This window comes from Mus caroli, unplaced genomic scaffold (assembly GCF_978045245.1).
Source record: "Mus caroli unplaced genomic scaffold, Mus_caroli_1 scaffold_18, whole genome shotgun sequence".
In the NCBI taxonomy this organism is placed as follows: domain Eukaryota; kingdom Metazoa; phylum Chordata; class Mammalia; order Rodentia; family Muridae; genus Mus; species Mus caroli.
This window is the reverse complement of record NW_028227273.1, coordinates 66,422,575-66,441,620: the sequence shown is the minus strand read 5'-3', so window position 1 is coordinate 66,441,620 and position 19,046 is coordinate 66,422,575. Positions and strand designations below refer to the sequence as shown.

At 55.4% G+C, this 19,046-nt stretch overlaps 1 protein-coding gene across 1 annotated transcript in view; it reads right to left on the bottom strand.

Moving 5' to 3' along the window:
* Positions 1-19,046, bottom strand: part of Grm4 (glutamate metabotropic receptor 4) — an 84,482-nt gene that overhangs the window by 40,278 nt on the left and 25,158 nt on the right. Inside the window, exon 3 of the mRNA XM_021186115.3 lies at positions 4,507-4,723. Within this exon, the coding sequence (XP_021041774.1) occupies positions 4,507-4,723 (217 nt within the window). The remainder of the gene's footprint in view (positions 1-4,506; positions 4,724-19,046) is intronic.

Below are 19,046 nucleotides of genomic sequence, written 5' to 3'. Positions count from 1 at the left end.
CGGAAGCCTGGCAAAGAAACTGGCTGCAAGCTCCTCCCCAGGGACACGGTGACGGCTCACACTTAGCCAGAGCTCCAGCACAGAGGAAGCAGCCAGGTAGGCCAACAGACAGGGGAGAAGGCCATTAATCAGACCAGCCTGAAGCTTTAGCCAGATGTTCTTGGACCACCAGAAACAGCTAGAGGGACTCTCTCCATTCCATGGGTGTCTGGGAGACATCACAATATGCTTTGCAGGAGAAAAAGATGAGTGTAATGACTTTGGGGTTCGAAGACCTGTGGAAATGACAGGAGGGTGCTGGGAGAATGTGTGACTTCACGAGTACCGTGACCTGGGGTCCAGGGCCAAGGAGCACCATGGGACCAAGCCTCCAGACACTAAGGGGAGATGGAAAGCTAAGGGACATCAGGACCCCAGCCATGGGAGTCCAGAGGTCCCCTGCCCCAGCACCTTCACAGCAGAGGAAAAAGCCAAGGCTTGCGGTAGCACCCCACGGCCAGGTCTAGACTCCGCCAGACTCAGAGCCGTTCAACCTCACAGCACTGGGGGGGGGCGGAATGTGCTCTCTATTCATGTTCCTGTTAGATTAAAGAGAGAGCCAGAGTCTCAAGTTCAAGGCCACACACATGGATTAGAGCCCAGCCTCCTGCCATGGCGCTTGGGCTCAGAACCACCCAGAACTGGCTTTCAAAGGCCAAAGCCCCAAAGGGGCTGCCATAAGCAAAGGAGTTCTTTATTCTCCAAAACATCTTCAGGGGTGTCCCTCGGAATATGCACATGGCAAATCAGAGCAGGACAGACAGCCCGACTGTCTTCCTACTGCTGTGTGGGTACATTCTCAGAGGCTGGCAGAGAGAGCTAAGGAAAGTGACAGTGTGCGTGCACACACACACACATACACACACACACACACACAAACATGCATGAACACACCGGTGCACATACATACCCACGCAAGCACATACATACACACACCAGTGCATGAACCTGTACACACACACACACACACATATGCATGCACATGCACGAATGCACATGTGCACATACACACCCACTCAAGCACACACACACATGCACATGCACACACACAAACATGCATTAACACACATGTGCACATACACATTTACTCAAGCACACACACACCGGTGCATGCACCTGTACACACACACACATGCACACACACAAACATGCATAAACACACACTTACACATATGCACCCACTCAAGCACATGCATACGCACATTCATTCACACATACATATTTACACATACACACACACACACACCAGTGCCTCACGACATCTAGCTCTAGGGACTCACCGACCTGAGAGGTGTCAACACCCTCCCACAGGCCAGAGCATCAGAGAAATCAGAGCAGACAGGCAAAGTCCCCGAGGCGGGCCACGCGAGCATGGGAGTTCATCTTCATCACACAGGATTGACCTGGCCATCACAAGCAGTCACATTGATGCCAACACCTTGCCAATCCCCATCCTGGCAAGGATACCAGCTGGGGCCTGGTGGGCCTCATCACTCAGCAGGGCCACTCATAGTGATCCAAGGGCAGAGTCAGGCCCCAGACACTGAATGGGAGGGCTCAGGGCAGCCTGTGGGGGTTCTGGGATTGCGAGGAGGCCAGGAGGCAGGGCCCCCTCTTCTTCTGAATTCTCCAACAAGGGCTCACAAGCCAGGCCTCAGGCTACCACTCCAAGGAGTGGGCAGCTAGTGGGGGCAGGGATGTCCAAAGCTGCTGAAGCCAAAAACAGGCGGATACCCTAAACTGAAGCTACAACAGTCGCTCCTGTCTCCCCTACTCCTGATGGGATCTTCAAACAAAGCAGCCAGAGCTGGCCAAACACAGGCACAAAGATGAAGCCCTGAAGTGTCCTCTAGGTGCCCCGCGAGCTCCTCTTGGTGCCCCCCGAGCCCCTCTTGGTGCCCCCGAGCCCCTCTGGGTGCCCCCCGAGCCCCTCTGGGTACCCCCAAGCCCCTCTTGGTGCCCCCGAGCCCCTCTGGGTGCCCCCCTGAGCCCCTCTGGGTACCCCCCTGAGCTCCTCTGGGTACCCCCCAAGCTCCTCTGGGTGCCCCCTGAGCCCCTCTGGGTGCCCCCGAGCCCCTCTGGGTGCCTGCTCCTGCAAGCTTCACTCTTTCCCATGCATCCGCCGAGGGAGATGGGCCTAAGTCCTCTTCAGCCAATGTCTACGAACACTTAATCAATGTGAGGAAGGATTTGTAATGGTTGGTGTTGGGGTGGGATGTGACCAACACAGGCTGGGCTCCATCGACGATGGAACCACTCTGAGCATGAGTTAACAGGTGAGAGTCTCATGGGCTGACGGGGGCAACAGTCTCCACCACAGGACAAAGCTCCTGTCCAGGTTCCTTCAGTCTGGCCGTGTAGCCTAGGGAAGGCCGCTTACCCTCTCTGGTCTGTCTTTTTCTTGGAAATGACTGAAGGACCCAGAGCCATGTCCATGCCAGAGGCCTGACAGACTCACCATCGTGGTGAGACTTCCCAGCCTGTGAGCAAGGGCAGCACAGCCCTCCCCTCTCCACCTCCCTCCCCCACAAGCCTCCCACCACCTCCCAGGTGACTTATACTTCAGAGGACAAATCAATACAGTATGCAGCCAAAAACATCTTTAATCTTTCTCGGGGATTAGGCTATAAGGTGCTGTGGCCTCTCTCCCAATGTTCAATTCTGATTTCAATTTGGCCTGCTGGAGCAGTTCTGTCGTCTCCCCCCCCCCCAGGTTCTCCCTCCCTCCTCCTCCTCACTCCCCCTCCTCCTCCCTCTGTGTATCTCTCCCTCTTCACCCACCAAGCGCTGACTTCCAAATCAAGTCCCATTTAGCAACAGGGCCAGGTTGGGGACCCAGTGTTGAGGTGGTCTCAGGTTAACCAGGAGAATCTAAGGAAGTGTGTACAGCTGGACCTCAGAGGCACAGGACAGAATGCAGAGGTGGCCACGTGAGGGGCCTTGCCAGACAGGAGGACGGAGGAGCCAGGGCCCGGGATTCTCTTGCTTCTCTAGACTCTGAGGTCCTCTCTAAGCATCTTGTACACTCCTCTTCCCAGTTCCCTACACCTGATTAGGAGCTTTAAAAAGTAACTCACGGTCCTGCCGTCAGCTAAGCACACCACACACCAGCCTCTTCTGTGCCTGCAGGCCATACGCACAGTGTTCCATGTGTCCTTGTCACCCCCCAGCTGGCCATAGACCCCAGCAAGAGGACAGCATGGGCAGAAGACAAAGTAGGCGAGGACAGGAAGCCAGTTGACACTACTTGCCCTGGAACTTGAGGTCAAACCCCACACCCACCCTCTCTGTACTGTGTGACGCCTCTGAGGCTGGCCTGCTCATAGAAATGGGGTCCCCTCCACATAAGACAGAAGCCACCCAGACAGCAGGTGTGGCTCATGATCTAGCACCTCCAAGCCACCCACAACTATGACTCTAAACCCTCTGTCTTCCTCTAAGCAGTACCTTGTCCTGAGCCCCATGGAGGACAGTTTGTGCTTTTAATAGCAGGCTTGTTCAGAGCAGGGAGCAACCCCTGAGGTTTACAGAAGCCGGCAGCACAGTGTGGCATCTATCATCCCCGGAAAAGAGAGAAAGGAGAGAGGACATGGCTCCCGGGCTCTGACAAGGTCCCAACATTGCATCCCTCCAATATCCCAGACCCTGGCAAGTCTGCACGGGCACGGCCAGGCCTCCATCCTGCACTTGCTGCAGAGTTAGAAAGGACCCCACTTCCCACCGCCCCTGCACTGGCTGTGGCCCCCCAGGCAGCTTTCCCAGTACAATTAAAGGGCTTATCACAGAATTGCAGTAGGATTATGCCTGCAGGCCATCACCACCCTCAACCCCCGGCCACTCTGCAGTTTTAGGAAAGGCAATTAGAGGTCTGGACCCTGCGGGTATAAATATACACTGGCCAAGGTCGAGAGCAGCAGTGAGCTACTTAGAACCCACAGGATGAGGCTGTCAGGGGCACCGAGGCCACCCCTGTACTCCTCTGTGCAGGGGACCCTAGGGAGACACAGGATCCAGAGTCCCCCACCCCAGGGGCTACCTCTGAACCCTCCTGACACCCCTTCAGATGGATAGCTGGAGTCCCCATCCTGATGTTAGCCCTTGCTGTGCCCGTGGCTTACCAGAGGCCTCCAGAGCACCCGTCACAGGGACAAGTGAGCAGCCATCTGCTCAGTGGGAAAGCAGCATGGAGACACAGCACACCCACTATGGAGGGTACCCCAGTCCTGAACATCCCCTGCTCCAAGAGCCTCCTGCTGATCGCTTATGCAACTGAGTCCCTGGTCCCCACCTAAATAAAACCCTCTAGTGTCCTTCCTCCCCTGCCCACGAGAGGACAGGGATGTCTACAGATGTCCCTCGTGGCCTTTACCCATGATGGGGCTGGGGAGAGGGGACACCAGACAAACCCAGTTCAGAGAAGAGCTCGAGAACCCAGCAGCAGCGGGCCCAGCCCCACACACCACTCACCGTTCTCTCGGGACTTCTGGATAAAGGCCTCCACGCCGCTCTCGCCGTAGCTGCCCTCTGAGGCCAGCGTGGACACATAGTTCCACTTGAGGGCCCGGACGATGTCCACCATGGCCTGGGCCTGGTATGTGTCCGAGGGCACGACCCGGGAGAAGAAGTCGTAGCGGCTGTTATCACTCAGGTCGGGAGCCGTGGAGGCGTAGCTGATCTGGGGGATCTGGGGGTAAGAGGACACGCGGATCGATGGGCAAAGGCATAAATGGGGCAGTTGCTTCCTACCCACCCACAGCTCTGGGACCCCTAAACCCAGAATCACCCCTCTCACGGAGACAGTCTCCCCACATCCATCCTGTGAAATGGTGGGACAAGTTCCAGACACTGAGAGGAACAGGAAAAGGTCTGATGGTGGCCACCCCTACCTCCAGCTCTCCTCCGATTCTGAGGCCACCTACCTCCTGCATACAACGAGCTTGCCTATGCCCCAAGGGAGACTCCCAGCTGGCTTCATGGGATCTATGACGAATGGTCTCCAGGAACATCCCAGATACAAAATACACACTTGAGTAGGCACACACATGGCAGGAATAGAGAGCACACCTGGACCCTCAGTCTCCAAGGCCCTCTAGTCACCATTCAGACAGCTTTGACTCTATGGTTCCAGTGGCCTCTGTCTCCTGTCTCCTGCCCAGTTGGAGGACACAGCCCAGAACCCAGGCCTCAGATGCTCCCCCATCCCAGTGGCATCCACTTAGAGATCCTTTCTCTTCACTGTTTGGGCAAAGGGCCTGAAGAGGCAAAGCCACCTCAGGGGTACCCTAGGCCTCTCTTCCTGCCCCTACCCTACCAGCCATGGAGTAACATGACCCTGTACCCTCCTGTGGTTGTTTAAAGGCACAAGGAAGGAGCCATGTGACCCTCCTCCCCGTCCCCCTCCTCTCCAACACCATGGAAGCCACAGCCCTCTGCCCCTCCTCCCCTCCTCTCTCATCAGGGCTTTCAGTCTCCACACAGACAGGCTAGGGAAGGAAGGCTCCTAAACAGAGCTGTTCTATGTCCTCCACATCCAACCTGTACCCCACGTGCCAGAAGCACCTCCACCCACGGTGACCATTGGTATATCTCCAGACGTGGTCAAAAGTCCCAGAGGAGTGACTACCCCAGCTGAGGGTCAGTGTTCAGAGATTTGTGTAGAGATGCTCGGGAGGAAGCTGGTGATGGTGGCACGCACCTTTAGTCCCAGCACTTGGGGTGCAGAGGCAGGTGGATCTCTGTATGAGTTCAAGGCCAGCCAGGGCTACACAGAGAAACCCTGTCTTGGGGATGGAGGGAGATTCTAGAGAGGAGAGAACAAGGTGGTATCTAGGGTCAGCCCCACAGGAACTTTATGGCCCAGGAAGAGCAAACCAATTAGCAGCGATCTAATCATTGTTCAGTGACAGCAGGACTGAGTACATGTCTAAAATGTCTATTTTCCTAAAAAAGAGGATTACTATACGCTATGATCTGGGGTGCAGTCAGCTGGGACCCTGTCCACCCATCCTTCCTCCAGATAAGCAACACCTGGGACCCCACTCTTTCCTCATGCCCACCCAGCTAGGCTGCTGCTCACCCCCTCCCAACTAGACCCCCAAGTATCCTGCTGTTAGGCTGGGAGCCCCCCCATGAGCCCCTTTCCCCAGTGTCAGCAGCTTTACACCAGCAGGACTAATCCAGGCAGGTGACCTCCATCATCTGCATGCACCCCATTCCCACAAAGGTGGGGGATCACATGGGGATCCTGCATGCTATACTGCAGGAAAGCCACATGCTGAACTGTCCCACAAGGCAATTTTAAAAAGCTGCTTCCGGGCTTCAGCAACCATCAAGCAGGGAGCGGAACCCAGTGCTTCTGCGCGCGCACGCATGTTCCAGAATAGGTGCTGAGTCACCTGAGCACGTGGTGTGTGACATGGGTATGTCACGCTACGTCACGCAGCCACCGCACTGCAGCCTGCAGAGTCAGTGGACACCTGTCCCTTGGTCACCTGCCTAGCCAAGGGGAGTGACAGACAGCTCTGGAGTGGGAGGAGCTGGGCATGGAGGCACTCTTGAGATCCCAGCACTTGGGAGGCAGAGGCAGGAGGATTGTTATGAATTCCAGGTTAGTCTAGCCTACATAGGGACACCCTGTTGAAGAGGAAGAAGAAAAATGAGGAGGAAGAGGAGGAGAAAGAAGAGGAAGAGGGGGAGGAAGAAGAGGAGGAGGAAGAGAAGGGGAGGAAGAGAAGGAGGAGAAGGAAGAAGAGGAGGAGGAGAAGGCAGAGGCAAAAGGGAGCTGAGAAGGCAGGGTGTAAGGAGAAGAGACTGAGGCCCCTGCCAGGGTGACTGACAAGGGTATCAAATTCTAAGGAGCTGTAGGCGTATTTGAGGGAGGGTAATCTGCCTAGGGGGACCAAGATGGTATTTATGCACATATGCCTGCATTGGGGTGCTTATGTGCCCTTAGGATTACAGCAGGCCCTCACCCCCATAGTCTAAGCAAGCCAAGCCTGGCCAGTACATAGGAGGGATTCATCACACCACAGCTCAGGCCCAAGAAAAAGCCTCCAAAGTGTCAGACTCAGAGGCCCAGGGAGGTGGCCGTTAGTGGCCAGAGGGCGGCTGAATTAGGACATGCCTCATCACAGAGCCTAATTAAGGTGTAGTCAGTCCCCAGCGTCTCTGGAACTGTTCTGAGAAGTTAGGGTGAAATCTTTGCCCAAGGTTAGCTCCACAGGGGACTTGTCTGTAACAGCCAACACTGAAGGCCTACAGGGCAGGGACAGAAGATCTCCATTCCTGTTGGGTGGCCCCTGAAGGATCTTGCACAGCTGATCACTTGCCTCTGGCACACCAGGTCACATAGAGGTTTTTTTGTTTTGTTTTGTTTTGTTTTGTTTTGTTTTTGAACCTCCACAGACAAAGGCCAGCCCCAGCCTCTGGCCACTCTGGGCCCAGTTACACACTCTGCCTGGCCCAGGCTGCATCTATCAAGCTACACTGCCTGGCCTCTCTACCCAAGGCACTTCCTGGGACCCAGGCCCAGCCCACAAAGCTCCCTGCTCAGCTCGAGAACTCCAAGGTATCATGGTTCTCCTCTGCCCTGGGAACCAGAAACTGCATCACACAGGTGCCAAACTGTCGCTCCTCGGGGGCCTGCAGAGTAGAGCCCCACTGGGACTGGGAACACTCGTGAGAACTTTCAAACTGCCACAGTGTCCTGGGAAGTAAATTTCGTCCACAAGAGTCAAGAGGTTTCTTTGCCTCTGTGGCTGTCTCACACACCCTGGTGCCTTCTTCATTAACCCACTCACTCCGTAATGGCTTCCCGAGCCCCTGCTGTGTGCTTTACCTGCGGAGTTCTGGGAGACATGGAGACCTCAGTGAAGCTGATCTCAGCACTGGAGACAGAGACAATTACTTGAGCGATAAACACACAGGTATCTAATGTCAGGTGCTGCTCACAAACCACTGCCCATGGTGCCGACTCTCACCCCGTGGTACACATTCGTTACCTTTACAGCTCCCTGACCCTGTGTTGGCCAGGTCACATGACACGCAGGGCGTGTCACTCACTGAATCAGGAGCAGAGGGATGCATGTTGTCTCTGGGCCCGAGCGTGTCACCACAGGTAGGGGACACTCCATGGTATATGTACCCTCTGCTATTGTCACCACCAAGGTTCCAGCCTGACGTGCGTTCCTGAGGCAGGACGAAGCACTCCACATGACGGGCGGTCAGCAATGACTAGGCCTATGTCTTTGCAAATCCCAGAGGTTGGCAGAACGGTTGCTACTACAGCATCCCTCGCTTGTGCCGACTGATACAGGGGACAGATCTGAGGGCCGCTTTTTTCCCAGAACATCCCCTTCATTCAAAACAGGTCTGAGGGTTGGTCGTGACCAAAGCACCCACCGCCTGCCCCTTGTGTCAGCTTGTACGGTCAGCAGTGACATGATTCTCTGACTCCCAGACACTAATAATGGCTGGCATTTTAGAACTTGGATGTGTCAGGCTCACTCTTAGCACACTTCTCGGCTAGGAGCGGACAGACTAGATTGAATTAGATTCATTCTGGAACACACATGACTCATGAGCATCATCAGGACCGACGCTGCTTAGATGCCTTATGTCCTAAGAGGGCTTCTAAGCATAGCACCTTCAATCACCTATTTAAATCTTCCCTTACCTAAAACTAATCCAGAAAGGTCAAGTTACTTATCCAACGTCCCACAGCTCTTGACAGGCCGAGGCAGGATTTGAACCTGAGAAGGCCTACTCCAGAACCCTTACCAGTAATTGCCAGGTAAAACTTTCAGTCTCCTCTGTGCAATGTGCCTTAGACACATGTAGCCACACAGCGAACATGCATGCATGTACAGAATCCGAGGCTGGAGCTGGAAAAACAGCTCAGCAATTAGGAACACTGGCTGCTCTTCCACAGGAGCGGGGTTCAATTCCCAGCACCCACAGGATGGCTCACAACTGTCTGCTAACTCCAGTTTCAGGGGGGTCTGGCACCCTCTACTGGCCTCCATGGGCATTGTGTACATGGAATACACAGACATGCATGCACAATAAGAAATTTGCAAAGTAAATAAAATAGCGAAGTGGTGCACATCTTTAGTCCCAGCGCTTGGGAGGCAGAGGCAGGCAGATATCTGTAAGTTTTAGGCCAGCCTGGTCTATGTAGCTAGTGAGACCTTTTCTCAATAAACCAAAAATTGCAATATAGTTAATAAAATTAATTAGAAATTAAGAGTGGTGCCCACAGCCTCCAGCGACAGGTGGCTGCCTGAATCTCCCAAGGCTTAGAGAGTGGGCAGCAGAGGAGAGAAGTCGCATTTTCTCTGTTCAGGTCCACCTCATCTGCCTGTCAATCTACGGGCTGAAGTGGTCCATCTGTCTCTAACACAAAGGACAGAGCAAGGCTGGCCCCGGGCCACAGAGGGCTGTGCAAACGGCCTGCTTTGAGCAACAGCTAATTTCTAAGCGTAATTATTAATTTCATGCTTATCGTATGCAAACCTCTGCTTCCCAGACGAGATGAGATTGATTTAATTAGAAATTCCACCATCAAGTCATTTGGATCTGAGCTTTTAATTAGGGTCTCCAACAGCACCCTGCCGCCCCCTACATCCCCCAGGATGCCAGAGAGGACTACTCCCTAGGAGGACATAGTCTACAGCTGCCAGTGTCCCATAGGCCAGGACAGCACCTGTCACCAGAACTCTTGCTGTACCCTGTCCCTCACAGCACAGCACAGCCTCGGGTGGGCCTCTCTTTTCTCTAAGCAACTGTCTTAAGTTACTTCTCTATTGCTGTGATGAGCCACCTTAACCAAGGCAGCTTCTAGAAGAATTTAGTTGGGCCTTACAGTTCCAGAGGGTTAGAATCCATGACAATCCTAGCCGGGAATGTGGCAGCAGGCACACGGGCACACGGGCACATAGGCATGGCACTGGAGCGGTGGTGCAGACATCCCAGAGCATGAGGCAGAGAGAGCTAACTGCGAATGGCTGGTGTCGTCAGATGTTTGCTTGGTTTTGTTTTGTTTTTCGAGACAGGGTTTCTCTGTGTAGCCCTGGGTGTCCTGGAACTCACTCTGTAGACCAGGCTGGCCTCAGCCTCCCAAGTGCTATATTAAAGGGGTGTGCCACCTTGCCCGGTTCGTGGCTTGAGCTTTTGAAATCTATCTCAAAGCCCACCTCCAGTAGAAAGCATCCTCCAAGAAGACCACACCTACGAGTGGGGCCGGAGTGATCAGAGCAGAGCAAGCGGGAGAAGGAAAGGGGGGCGGGGGGGGGGGAGAAGGCCACACCTCCTAATCCTTCTCAAATAGTTTTCAAGTATTCTCAAACCAAATATTCAAATCCATGAGCCCTTGGGAAACCGTTCACATTCAAACCACTAGAGCAACACACTGAGGGAATGACTGGGCAAGAGTCCACGCCATTGGCACAACTTTAATCCTAGCACTTGTGAGGCAGAGGGAGGTGGATTTCTGTGAGGCCAGCCTGGTCTACGTAGTGAGTTCCCAGAAAGCCTGGGCTACACAGAGACACCCTGTCTGGGATCTGGGTGCTCATGACGTGGGTATCAAGCCATGTCTCCCTTGCAGCTCACAGCAAGGCAGTCCATCAGAATAATTAATTTGGAGTAGTCTCACGTGCATGACCTCTGACCCCATCTCTTCCCACACCACCCTGGCCCCCAGCAGCTCCTGTCATGCCAGCCTCCCTCCATACCTTGGGTCCTGTGGGCACATCGTACCTCAGGACCTCACAGTGGTCCTCCCTGCTGCAGGATATCCTCCGCACAGCAGTGCACGTGACCTGCCCTATTTGCCCTCATTTACAGCATAGGCAGCCTGCCAGGGAGGCCTCACTCTGCCCGGTACCTAGCCAGGGCAGTAAGTGGGCCACCTATGATAATACCCACAAAAGGGCAATACCGACTCCCCCACCTCCCATGATGCCTCTGGCCTGCAGGGCTCTGCCGGACCTTTGTTTCTCTGATCCCACGGTGACACTCTGTCTGACACTCCTGCCTCCGCTCTGGCTGCTCAACCTCCTATCAATACAGGAAACTTGCGCTTGGATTAATTTCCTGTTCTGAATTGTTTTCCTGGATGGAATCAGGCAGCACCGCAACGGGCCCTGGGCAGATATGCCCCTGGAAGGCGCGTGTCAGTCCCTGCTTGCCCTTTTAAGCGGTGCATATTTTCATAGGAACCCAGCACACACCCCTACTGTGAGGCTTGGGAGCTGGAGAAGAATGGGGTGTGGAGGATGGGGTGGGGAGGGAGGAGAGAGCCCAGCTTTCCTGGCATCGGCTGACAAAGGAGCCGCACCAGTGCGTTGGAGGAAGGGCTTGAAGACAGATAAGGCTGTTCGAGCGGGCGGGCAGGCGCCGGCCCTGGGCCGAGAGCAAACAAGATCCTCAAATCAGCACTTGCCCTACTTCATAAGCAAAATGTAGATCAATCAACTACACTCAGGGTAGCAGGTTTGCTCGCTGACTGTGCCCCTCGTCCGTGTCCATCTTAGGGGAGGTGGGTGGCGGCTGAGCCAAGCTCGCACACCCAGGACCACAGGCAGCCCTTGTGCTCGCTACAAGGAGAGCTAGAACCAAGCTCCCAGAGATGAGATGCAGGTAACAGAGCCTCAGTCTCTTTGTCTGCAAAGTGGGTTTTGTGATGAGAATTGACTCTTTGTCAAAGTCGTAGTGAGGTCACGGTGAGGGGCATCCGAGAGGATGGGTAGGAAGGAAGCTGGGGAAAGAGGCAAAGGACCTAGGTGCCTGAAGCCTTTATCCTGTCCAGGGTGTGGATGGCCAAATGTGGGAACCTCTCTGCTCTCTTGCTTCAATCCCCATAAACTGAAGAAAGAAGGCTTTGCCCAGGTTAGAGACGTGGAAGGGCTTATCCAGGTCACCAGGTCATACTAGACCAGCCCAGGTGGCCTCAGGACCCCAGGGCCTGGGCTAGGAGCTAAACAGGAAAGATAACAGGAAAGCATGGAGGGGAGTCATACACATCAGGCCTGGCAGCCCTGTCAACAGGTGAGCAACAGAGGGTGTTCGTGGTGACTCAAGTCTCAGCATTTGTGACACACTAAGAATCAACTCTGTGCTACACACACGCGCGTACACACACACACACACACACACACACGGGCCATCTTGTCAGTCCTCACACAACAGGACCACTGTTAACTCCCTTTTTCAGATGAGGAAACAGATCCAGAGTTCAAACAGCAAATTGTAAGGCAGGATTTGAACCCATGTCTGAGGGCTTTGCTTGAGTGTTCTCAACCCACAGCTCCCAGCCCCTCACCCACCCGGTGTCTGGGCCCAGGAGACAGTGTAAATAAGGGTCAGGATTGCTCTTGCTGCTTCCCCACACCCCCACCTCCCACCCCACCCCGAGCCCTGCGCCCCTGAGCAGTCAGCTTTCCACCTGCACCTCCTCTGTTTAGTGAGAATTTAATGAGCTGCCTGGCTCTCATCAAGAACAGAGGGAGGGGCTTCTACAGCATGCAGGATCTCATGAAAACCTGTCCCAAACCTGATGACCCTCCAGGAGCTTAAGGAGTTAGGGCAGGGCCAGGAGGATCTTCAATGCCCAAAGCAGTTATTATTATGTAGGTGCCCTGAGGTCCTCTTAGCTGCAGAGCACAAGTGGTGGGGGTGTGGCTGGCCTTCAAGGAAATGAGCCACTCTGCTGTCCACCACTGTTCCATCAGACTGTGTGTGTGTGTGTGTGTGTGTGTGTATGTGTGTGTGTGATGGACTGCACCATATTAATATAAGATGATATAATGGGATGTTTTAACATCATTGAACACACGAGACGATAAAAGTCACACCACCAACACTCCCCGTGATTTATATCCACAGCCAGGCCACAGTCAGACCAGCCAGGCAGCCAGGATGAAGCCCCACTGGGGCTCTGGGGCTTATCTGGGAGAAGGGGCTGGAGGTGTAGCCAGAAGCAGAAAAAACTCACAACTGACAACTGGCACAGCCTCGGGGTTCCCAGGCTGGGTGCCCCACTGGAGTCCCCAGCAGGCAGCTCTCCCCTAACTGGCCTCTATTGTGCTTGTCCTCACTGTGGCATCTCACTGTGTGGTCTCCTTCTGGGTCCTGTGCCTCCTCAGTTAGCACAGCCTCCCTTTCCTGCCTCAGCCCTGCACCCCAGGGTTCAGAGCACACACCCCCGCCAGCCCCATGCCCTCACCTGCCTGTCTCTATGCTCACTCTCTGATCCTTGAAGGCCAGGATCTCACCCAGCTGACCACCTCTGGGGACACCAACGAGTGTCCAGAGCAGGAGCAGCCTCAGAAGAGCCACCAAGTCCTTTCTGCATTCAGGCCAAAGACTCTTCAAGACCTTGAGTCTTCCTCACTGTCTGAGCCTGGCTTATCATCTGGTGTTGCCAGCTTTCTTCTGGAAACATCTAGAACCCACACACACTCATACACACACACACTCACCCCCTTGCACACATAAGTATTCCCACCCACTGCTGGAAGGACAAACAAAACCCTAAGCTAGCTCAGTCTCTCCTGACCTCTTCCCTGGGCTGACCTCTCCCTTTTCCTTGCTCCCTGGCTCTGGTCTGCACTTCCCGCATCCCAAGGCCTCGGTCCTGCTGTTCCCTTACCTCACGGACTCTCTTGAGACATCACACACTTCCCTGAGACCCTGAGGAGAACACACTGCCTGCCTCTGCCCGCCTCCCATAGCCCAGGGTGTAGACCATGGATATGAACGACTATGGTCCAGTAAGGAGCTGCTGTCCACGGTTGCTGATTCTCCTACGCAGGTCCCATCAGGATTCTGTTGGAGGAAAGTTTATGCAGGGGCCCTCAAGATGGTTTAGCGGGCAAAGGTGCCTGCTGCAAAGAATGTCAGCCTCAGTGTGATCCCTGAGACCCACACAGTGGAGAGAAAGAACCCACCCCTGTGGGTGTTCTTCTGACCTCCACTCACAGGAGAACTGGAATCCTCTCCCTTGGCCTTCCTCACCCAGGCTCATTCAATAATCAGAACAGGCTGCTGCCAGCTCTCAAGGGGACAGATGCTCCCCACCCCTCCAAGGGGACAGGTGCTCCCCATCCCTCCAAGGGGACAGGTGCTCCCCATCCCTCCAAGGGGACAGGTGCTCCCCATCCCTCCAAGGGGACAGATGCTCCCCATCCCTCCAAGGGGACAGATGCTCCCCATCCCTCCAAGGGGACAGGTGCTCCCCATCCCTCCAAGGGGACAGATGCTCCCCACCCCTCCAAGGGGACAGATGCTCCCCACCCCTCCAAGGGGACAGATGCTCCCCACCCCTCCAAGGGGACAGATGCTCCCCACCCCTCCAAGGGGACAGATGCTCCCCACCCCTCCAAGGGGACAGGTGCTCCCCACCCCTCCAAGGGGACAGATGCTCCCCACCCCTCCAAGGGGACAGATGCTCCCCACCCCTCCAAGGGGACAGATGCTCCCCACCCCTCCAAGGGGACAGGTGCTCCCCACCCCTCCAAGGGGACAGGTGCTCCCCACCCCCCAAAGGGACAGGTGCTCCCCACCCCTCCAAGGGGACAGGTGCTCCCCATCCCCCAAAGGGACAGGTGCTCCCCACCCCTCCAAGGGGACAGATGCTCCCCACCCCCCAAAGGGACAGGTGCTCCCCACCCCTCCAAGGGGACAGATGCTCCCCACCCCCCAAAGGGACAGGTGCTCCCCATCCCTCCAAGGGGACAGGTGCTCCCCATCCCTCCAAGGGGACAGGTGCTCCCCATCCCTCCAAGGGGACAGGTGCTCCCCATCCCTCCAAGGGGACAGGTGCTCCCCACCCCTCCAAGGGGACAGATGCTCCCCATCCCTCCAAGGGGACAGATGCTCCCCACCCCTCCAAGGGGACAGGTGCTCCCCATCCCTCCAAGGGGACAGGTGCTCCCCACCCCTCCAAGGGGACAGGTGCTCCCCATCCCTCCAAGGGGACAGGTGCTCCCCATCCCTCCAAGGGGACAGGTGCTCCCCATCCCTCCAAGGGGACAGGTGCTCCCCATCCCTCCAAGGGGACAGATGCTCCCCACCCCCCAAAGGGACAGGTGCTCCCCACCCCCCAAAGGGACAGGTGCTCCCCATCCCTCCAAGGGGACAGGTGCTCCCCACCCCTCCAAGGGGACAGATGCTCCCCACCCCCCAAAGGGACAGGTGCTCCCCACCCCCCAAAGGGACAGGTGCTCCCCATCCCTCCAAGGGGACAGGTGCTCCCCACCCCTCCAAGGGGACAGATGCTCCCCACCCCCCAAAGGGACAGGTGCTCCCCACCCCCCAAAGGGACAGGTGCTCCCCATCCCTCCAAGGGGACAGGTGCTCCCCATCCCTCCAAGGGGACAGATGCTCCCCACCCCCCAAAGGGACAGGTGCTCCCCATCCCTCCAAGGGGACAGGTGCTCCCCATCCCTCCAAGGGGACAGGTGCTCCCCATCCCTCCAAGGGGACAGGTGCTCCCCATCCCTCCAAGGGGACAGGTGCTCCCCATCCCTCCAAGGGGACAGATGCTCCCCACCCCCCAAAGGGACAGGTGCTCCCCATCCCTCCAAGGGGACAGGTGCTCTCTATCCCTCCAGGGTGCAGGATCATGTTTAATGTCACCCAGGTGGTGAGTGGCTGGGCCAACTCTACTTCTATTCTACGTGCCAGTAAAATCTGCCACCTCCATGGGGAACAAGATTGAGTCTCTGTCACCTCTGAACCCCAGGGACCCAGAGAGGGACAGCCTCCAAAGATTCTCAGCTTATAAATGCCAAGGAGGCTACTTCTGCTGCTGGACAGCAGATGCCATAGGGAGTGGGCAGCCCCAGCTTTTTGCTGCCAGCCTCTTGCTGCAGAAACCTCCACACGTGCCACTCAACATTGCCACCACATTTCATGTGCCCACCGTGCCCCAGACAATGGGACATGGTAGAGTATGGGACAGCCCCTCTCTAGTGCCGAGAAGGACTTAGTGACCGGTCTGCTGCCCACAAAGGGATTCACTCATTAAGACCCTAGGCAGCCCTTTCCCATGACACTGCTCTTCTCCACAATCGTCCGGAGGTCACCACCCACATAAAACAACATTACTTCATCTCAGGCCTGCCTTAGAGATCCACCTGCTATGGCTGATGCGATTTCCCCTCGATAACTTGAGAATCCCAAGGCAAGACTCAGAGGCTCTGAGGCTCCCATTCGGCAGCTGTCACTGAAATCTGGGCCCCCAGGCACCAAATGCAGATGTACAGTCCCTGACACACCACCCCCCAAAACCGTGAGGACCACCAGCCCATCTGAGTCTAATCCAAACCTCCCAGGAGTAGGCAGGAAGTGCCCACAGGCTTAGCATCCAGCCAGGCACCGACAGTTCTGCAGAAAGAGGAGCCTTTTCCACCTTGCGGGCCCCCAAAATCTCCATATAATTCAAATGCATCTCCAAAGCCAACTCAAGGAACAGAGCTGAGAGAGCAGGCAGGACAAGGTCTCCCGGGGACAGAAGACAGTGGGATCATCACAGGAGAGTGGGAGCTGAATACAGCACTCAGGCTGAGACAGGAGCATTACACGTTTGAGGCCAGCCTGAGCTACATGGCCGACTCAAAAGCAAGAGCCCCTATAGTGTAGCGGTAAATGCCTGCTTTGCATGCACGGGGCCCTGAGTTCATCCTCAGCACGGCAAAAGCTGGAAAAGCCAAGGCTGTCCGGTCCCTCCACTCTTCCAACACCTGTGGCCAATCTGAGGTTCCCATCCTGGTGTCAGACCCATCCATGTTCCTGGAAAGAATCTCTCACCTCAGACCCTCGGCCATGGACTCCTCCAGCTTGTGCCTCTGACAGGGTTTTACAAGCAGGTGGCTTACACATAAGCCAGCATGGAGCTGAGTCCCCCTTGCTTTCAGAAGTTCTAGATCTGACATGGGCATGGCTGTGCTCTGTGCTCACGGGCATGGCACTCCCTGGAATTGGGAGCATGGCTCCACACTAATGGGCATGCTACCTCCTGGCTCTGCTACCCACTGGCCCTGCTACCCCTGGCTCTACCCCTGTATTCATCTCCCTCTCCAGTCTAGCCAGTACCTGCCTGTCTACAGCCCTGTGAACCAGGCCTGTATGTGTGACACAGAGCACGATGGGGACATAGTGGCACCTGAGACACCACCCCCTTACATTCAACAATACAAGAGTTCATACACACAGGGCACCCAAGACTCTGCATGCAAGAATACAGGCATGTACACACACAGCACTCTGAGTCCCATGCGTGCTATCCTCTACACAGGGCACAGGGCTCTGGAGCAGTCTAAACTGTGGAACTGTCCCGCCTTGCCAGCGACCTCTCCATCCCAGCCCCAAATACTGCATGAGGAACAGGGAGACCCTCACCAGCAAGTGAAGTGGGGGAACCTCCTTTCTTGCCCCTAAGTTGCCCTTAAATAACCACGGTAGAAAAAGGAGCCAGGACCCTCCCTGAGGGCCTCCCCTGAGTCTATGTTTGACAATTCCTGCAGGGGGAAGAAGAGGACAGTAATGTCTGTAATTTGTTTAAATAATCCTGCTGAACCGGAAGAAAATTAACAGATGAGAAACCAGCTCGAAATTAATCAAACTTCTCCCTGTCCGTGTCCCCCACCGCCCGCCCCGCGCTTTTCTGTCTTAATGAAGGTTATTTATCCAACGAGCAATAAAACAGGGAATTAAATTAAACAGGCTCTCTGTTCCCGCCTCTCCCCACCCCTAGGGAGGCAATGGCCCTTCTACAGCTCTATAGCTGTGCGGGCTGCCACTATGGGGGACAGCGACACCAGGCAGGAGTCAGGACTCCCCAACTGATGCTGCTGGGGATATCAGGGCTGGTGCTCACCACGGTCCGATGAGACACCAGTGACAGGAAACACCACCTTGGTGTGGAAGGAAGCACAGCTGAGGAAGACTGCCCAGCAAACCAGAGTCCACCCCCTGCCTCGTCCCCCTGCGCAGAGTACCCAGTCCCTCAGAGTGTCACCCTCTAGGCTTTGGGTACACACACCCCTCACCTCCTCTGAGCCCTCAGATGTCTCCCCCTGCCACTTTTAGATCCTTGTATGTTTTCAGCCTGGCCTCCTTTGGAGTCAAGGTGCCCTAGCAAATGACTGTCCCTGCCAGAAGGGAGGGGGAGGGGGAGGGGGAGCGGGGAGGGGGAGCGGGAGCGGGGAGGGGGAGGGGGGAGGGAGGGAGGGAGGGAGGAAGAAAGAAAGAAAGAAAGAAAGAAAGAAAGAAAGAAAGAAAGAAAGAAAGAGACAGAAAAGAAAAGAAAAGAAAAGAAAAGAAAAGAAAAGAAAAGAAAAGAAAAGAAAAGAAAAGAAAAGAAAAGAAAAGCATGGGGTGGCAAGATGTCTCCGTGGCACAGAGGCAACATGACATGAATCCCCAGCACCACGTGGGCACGGCAGCCTGCTCTAGTTATGGCCTTAAAGGTGAAGACAGGCTCCCCTGGGCCTAGGTGGCAACACTTCTCAGAGAGTTCTGCTTTAACTGAGAGACCTTATCTCAAAGAATGGGGTGGAACTGTGATGGGGGAAGACCTCCAATACCAACCTCAGGCCTCCACATGTGTCCATAGGCACACACACACCCACATGTGCCCACATGTAAGCCAGCAGACGCACACATATGCTGGCAAACCGCACACATACCAACTCATGAAAAGAAGAAAAATAAATAAAAACAGCCAGAAAACACATAAACCTGGTCATAGCCTGTGCTTAAAACTTCCAAAGTCTCCATTGGAACCTAAAGTCAAAGTGGGCTCCAGGTCCCATGTCGTGGCTGACCCAGGCCCACCACTAGGTCCCTTCATCCCTCAACAGCCACTGCTTCTCAGCTGGGTCAGGCATCCTCCAGCCACAGGGCCTTTGCACCAGCTCCACCCTCCCCTGAGTCTATGTTTGACAATTCCTTCCTGGGGGCAGGGGGGTTCCCTGATGGCCCTGTTTTGTCCCTTGCAGACA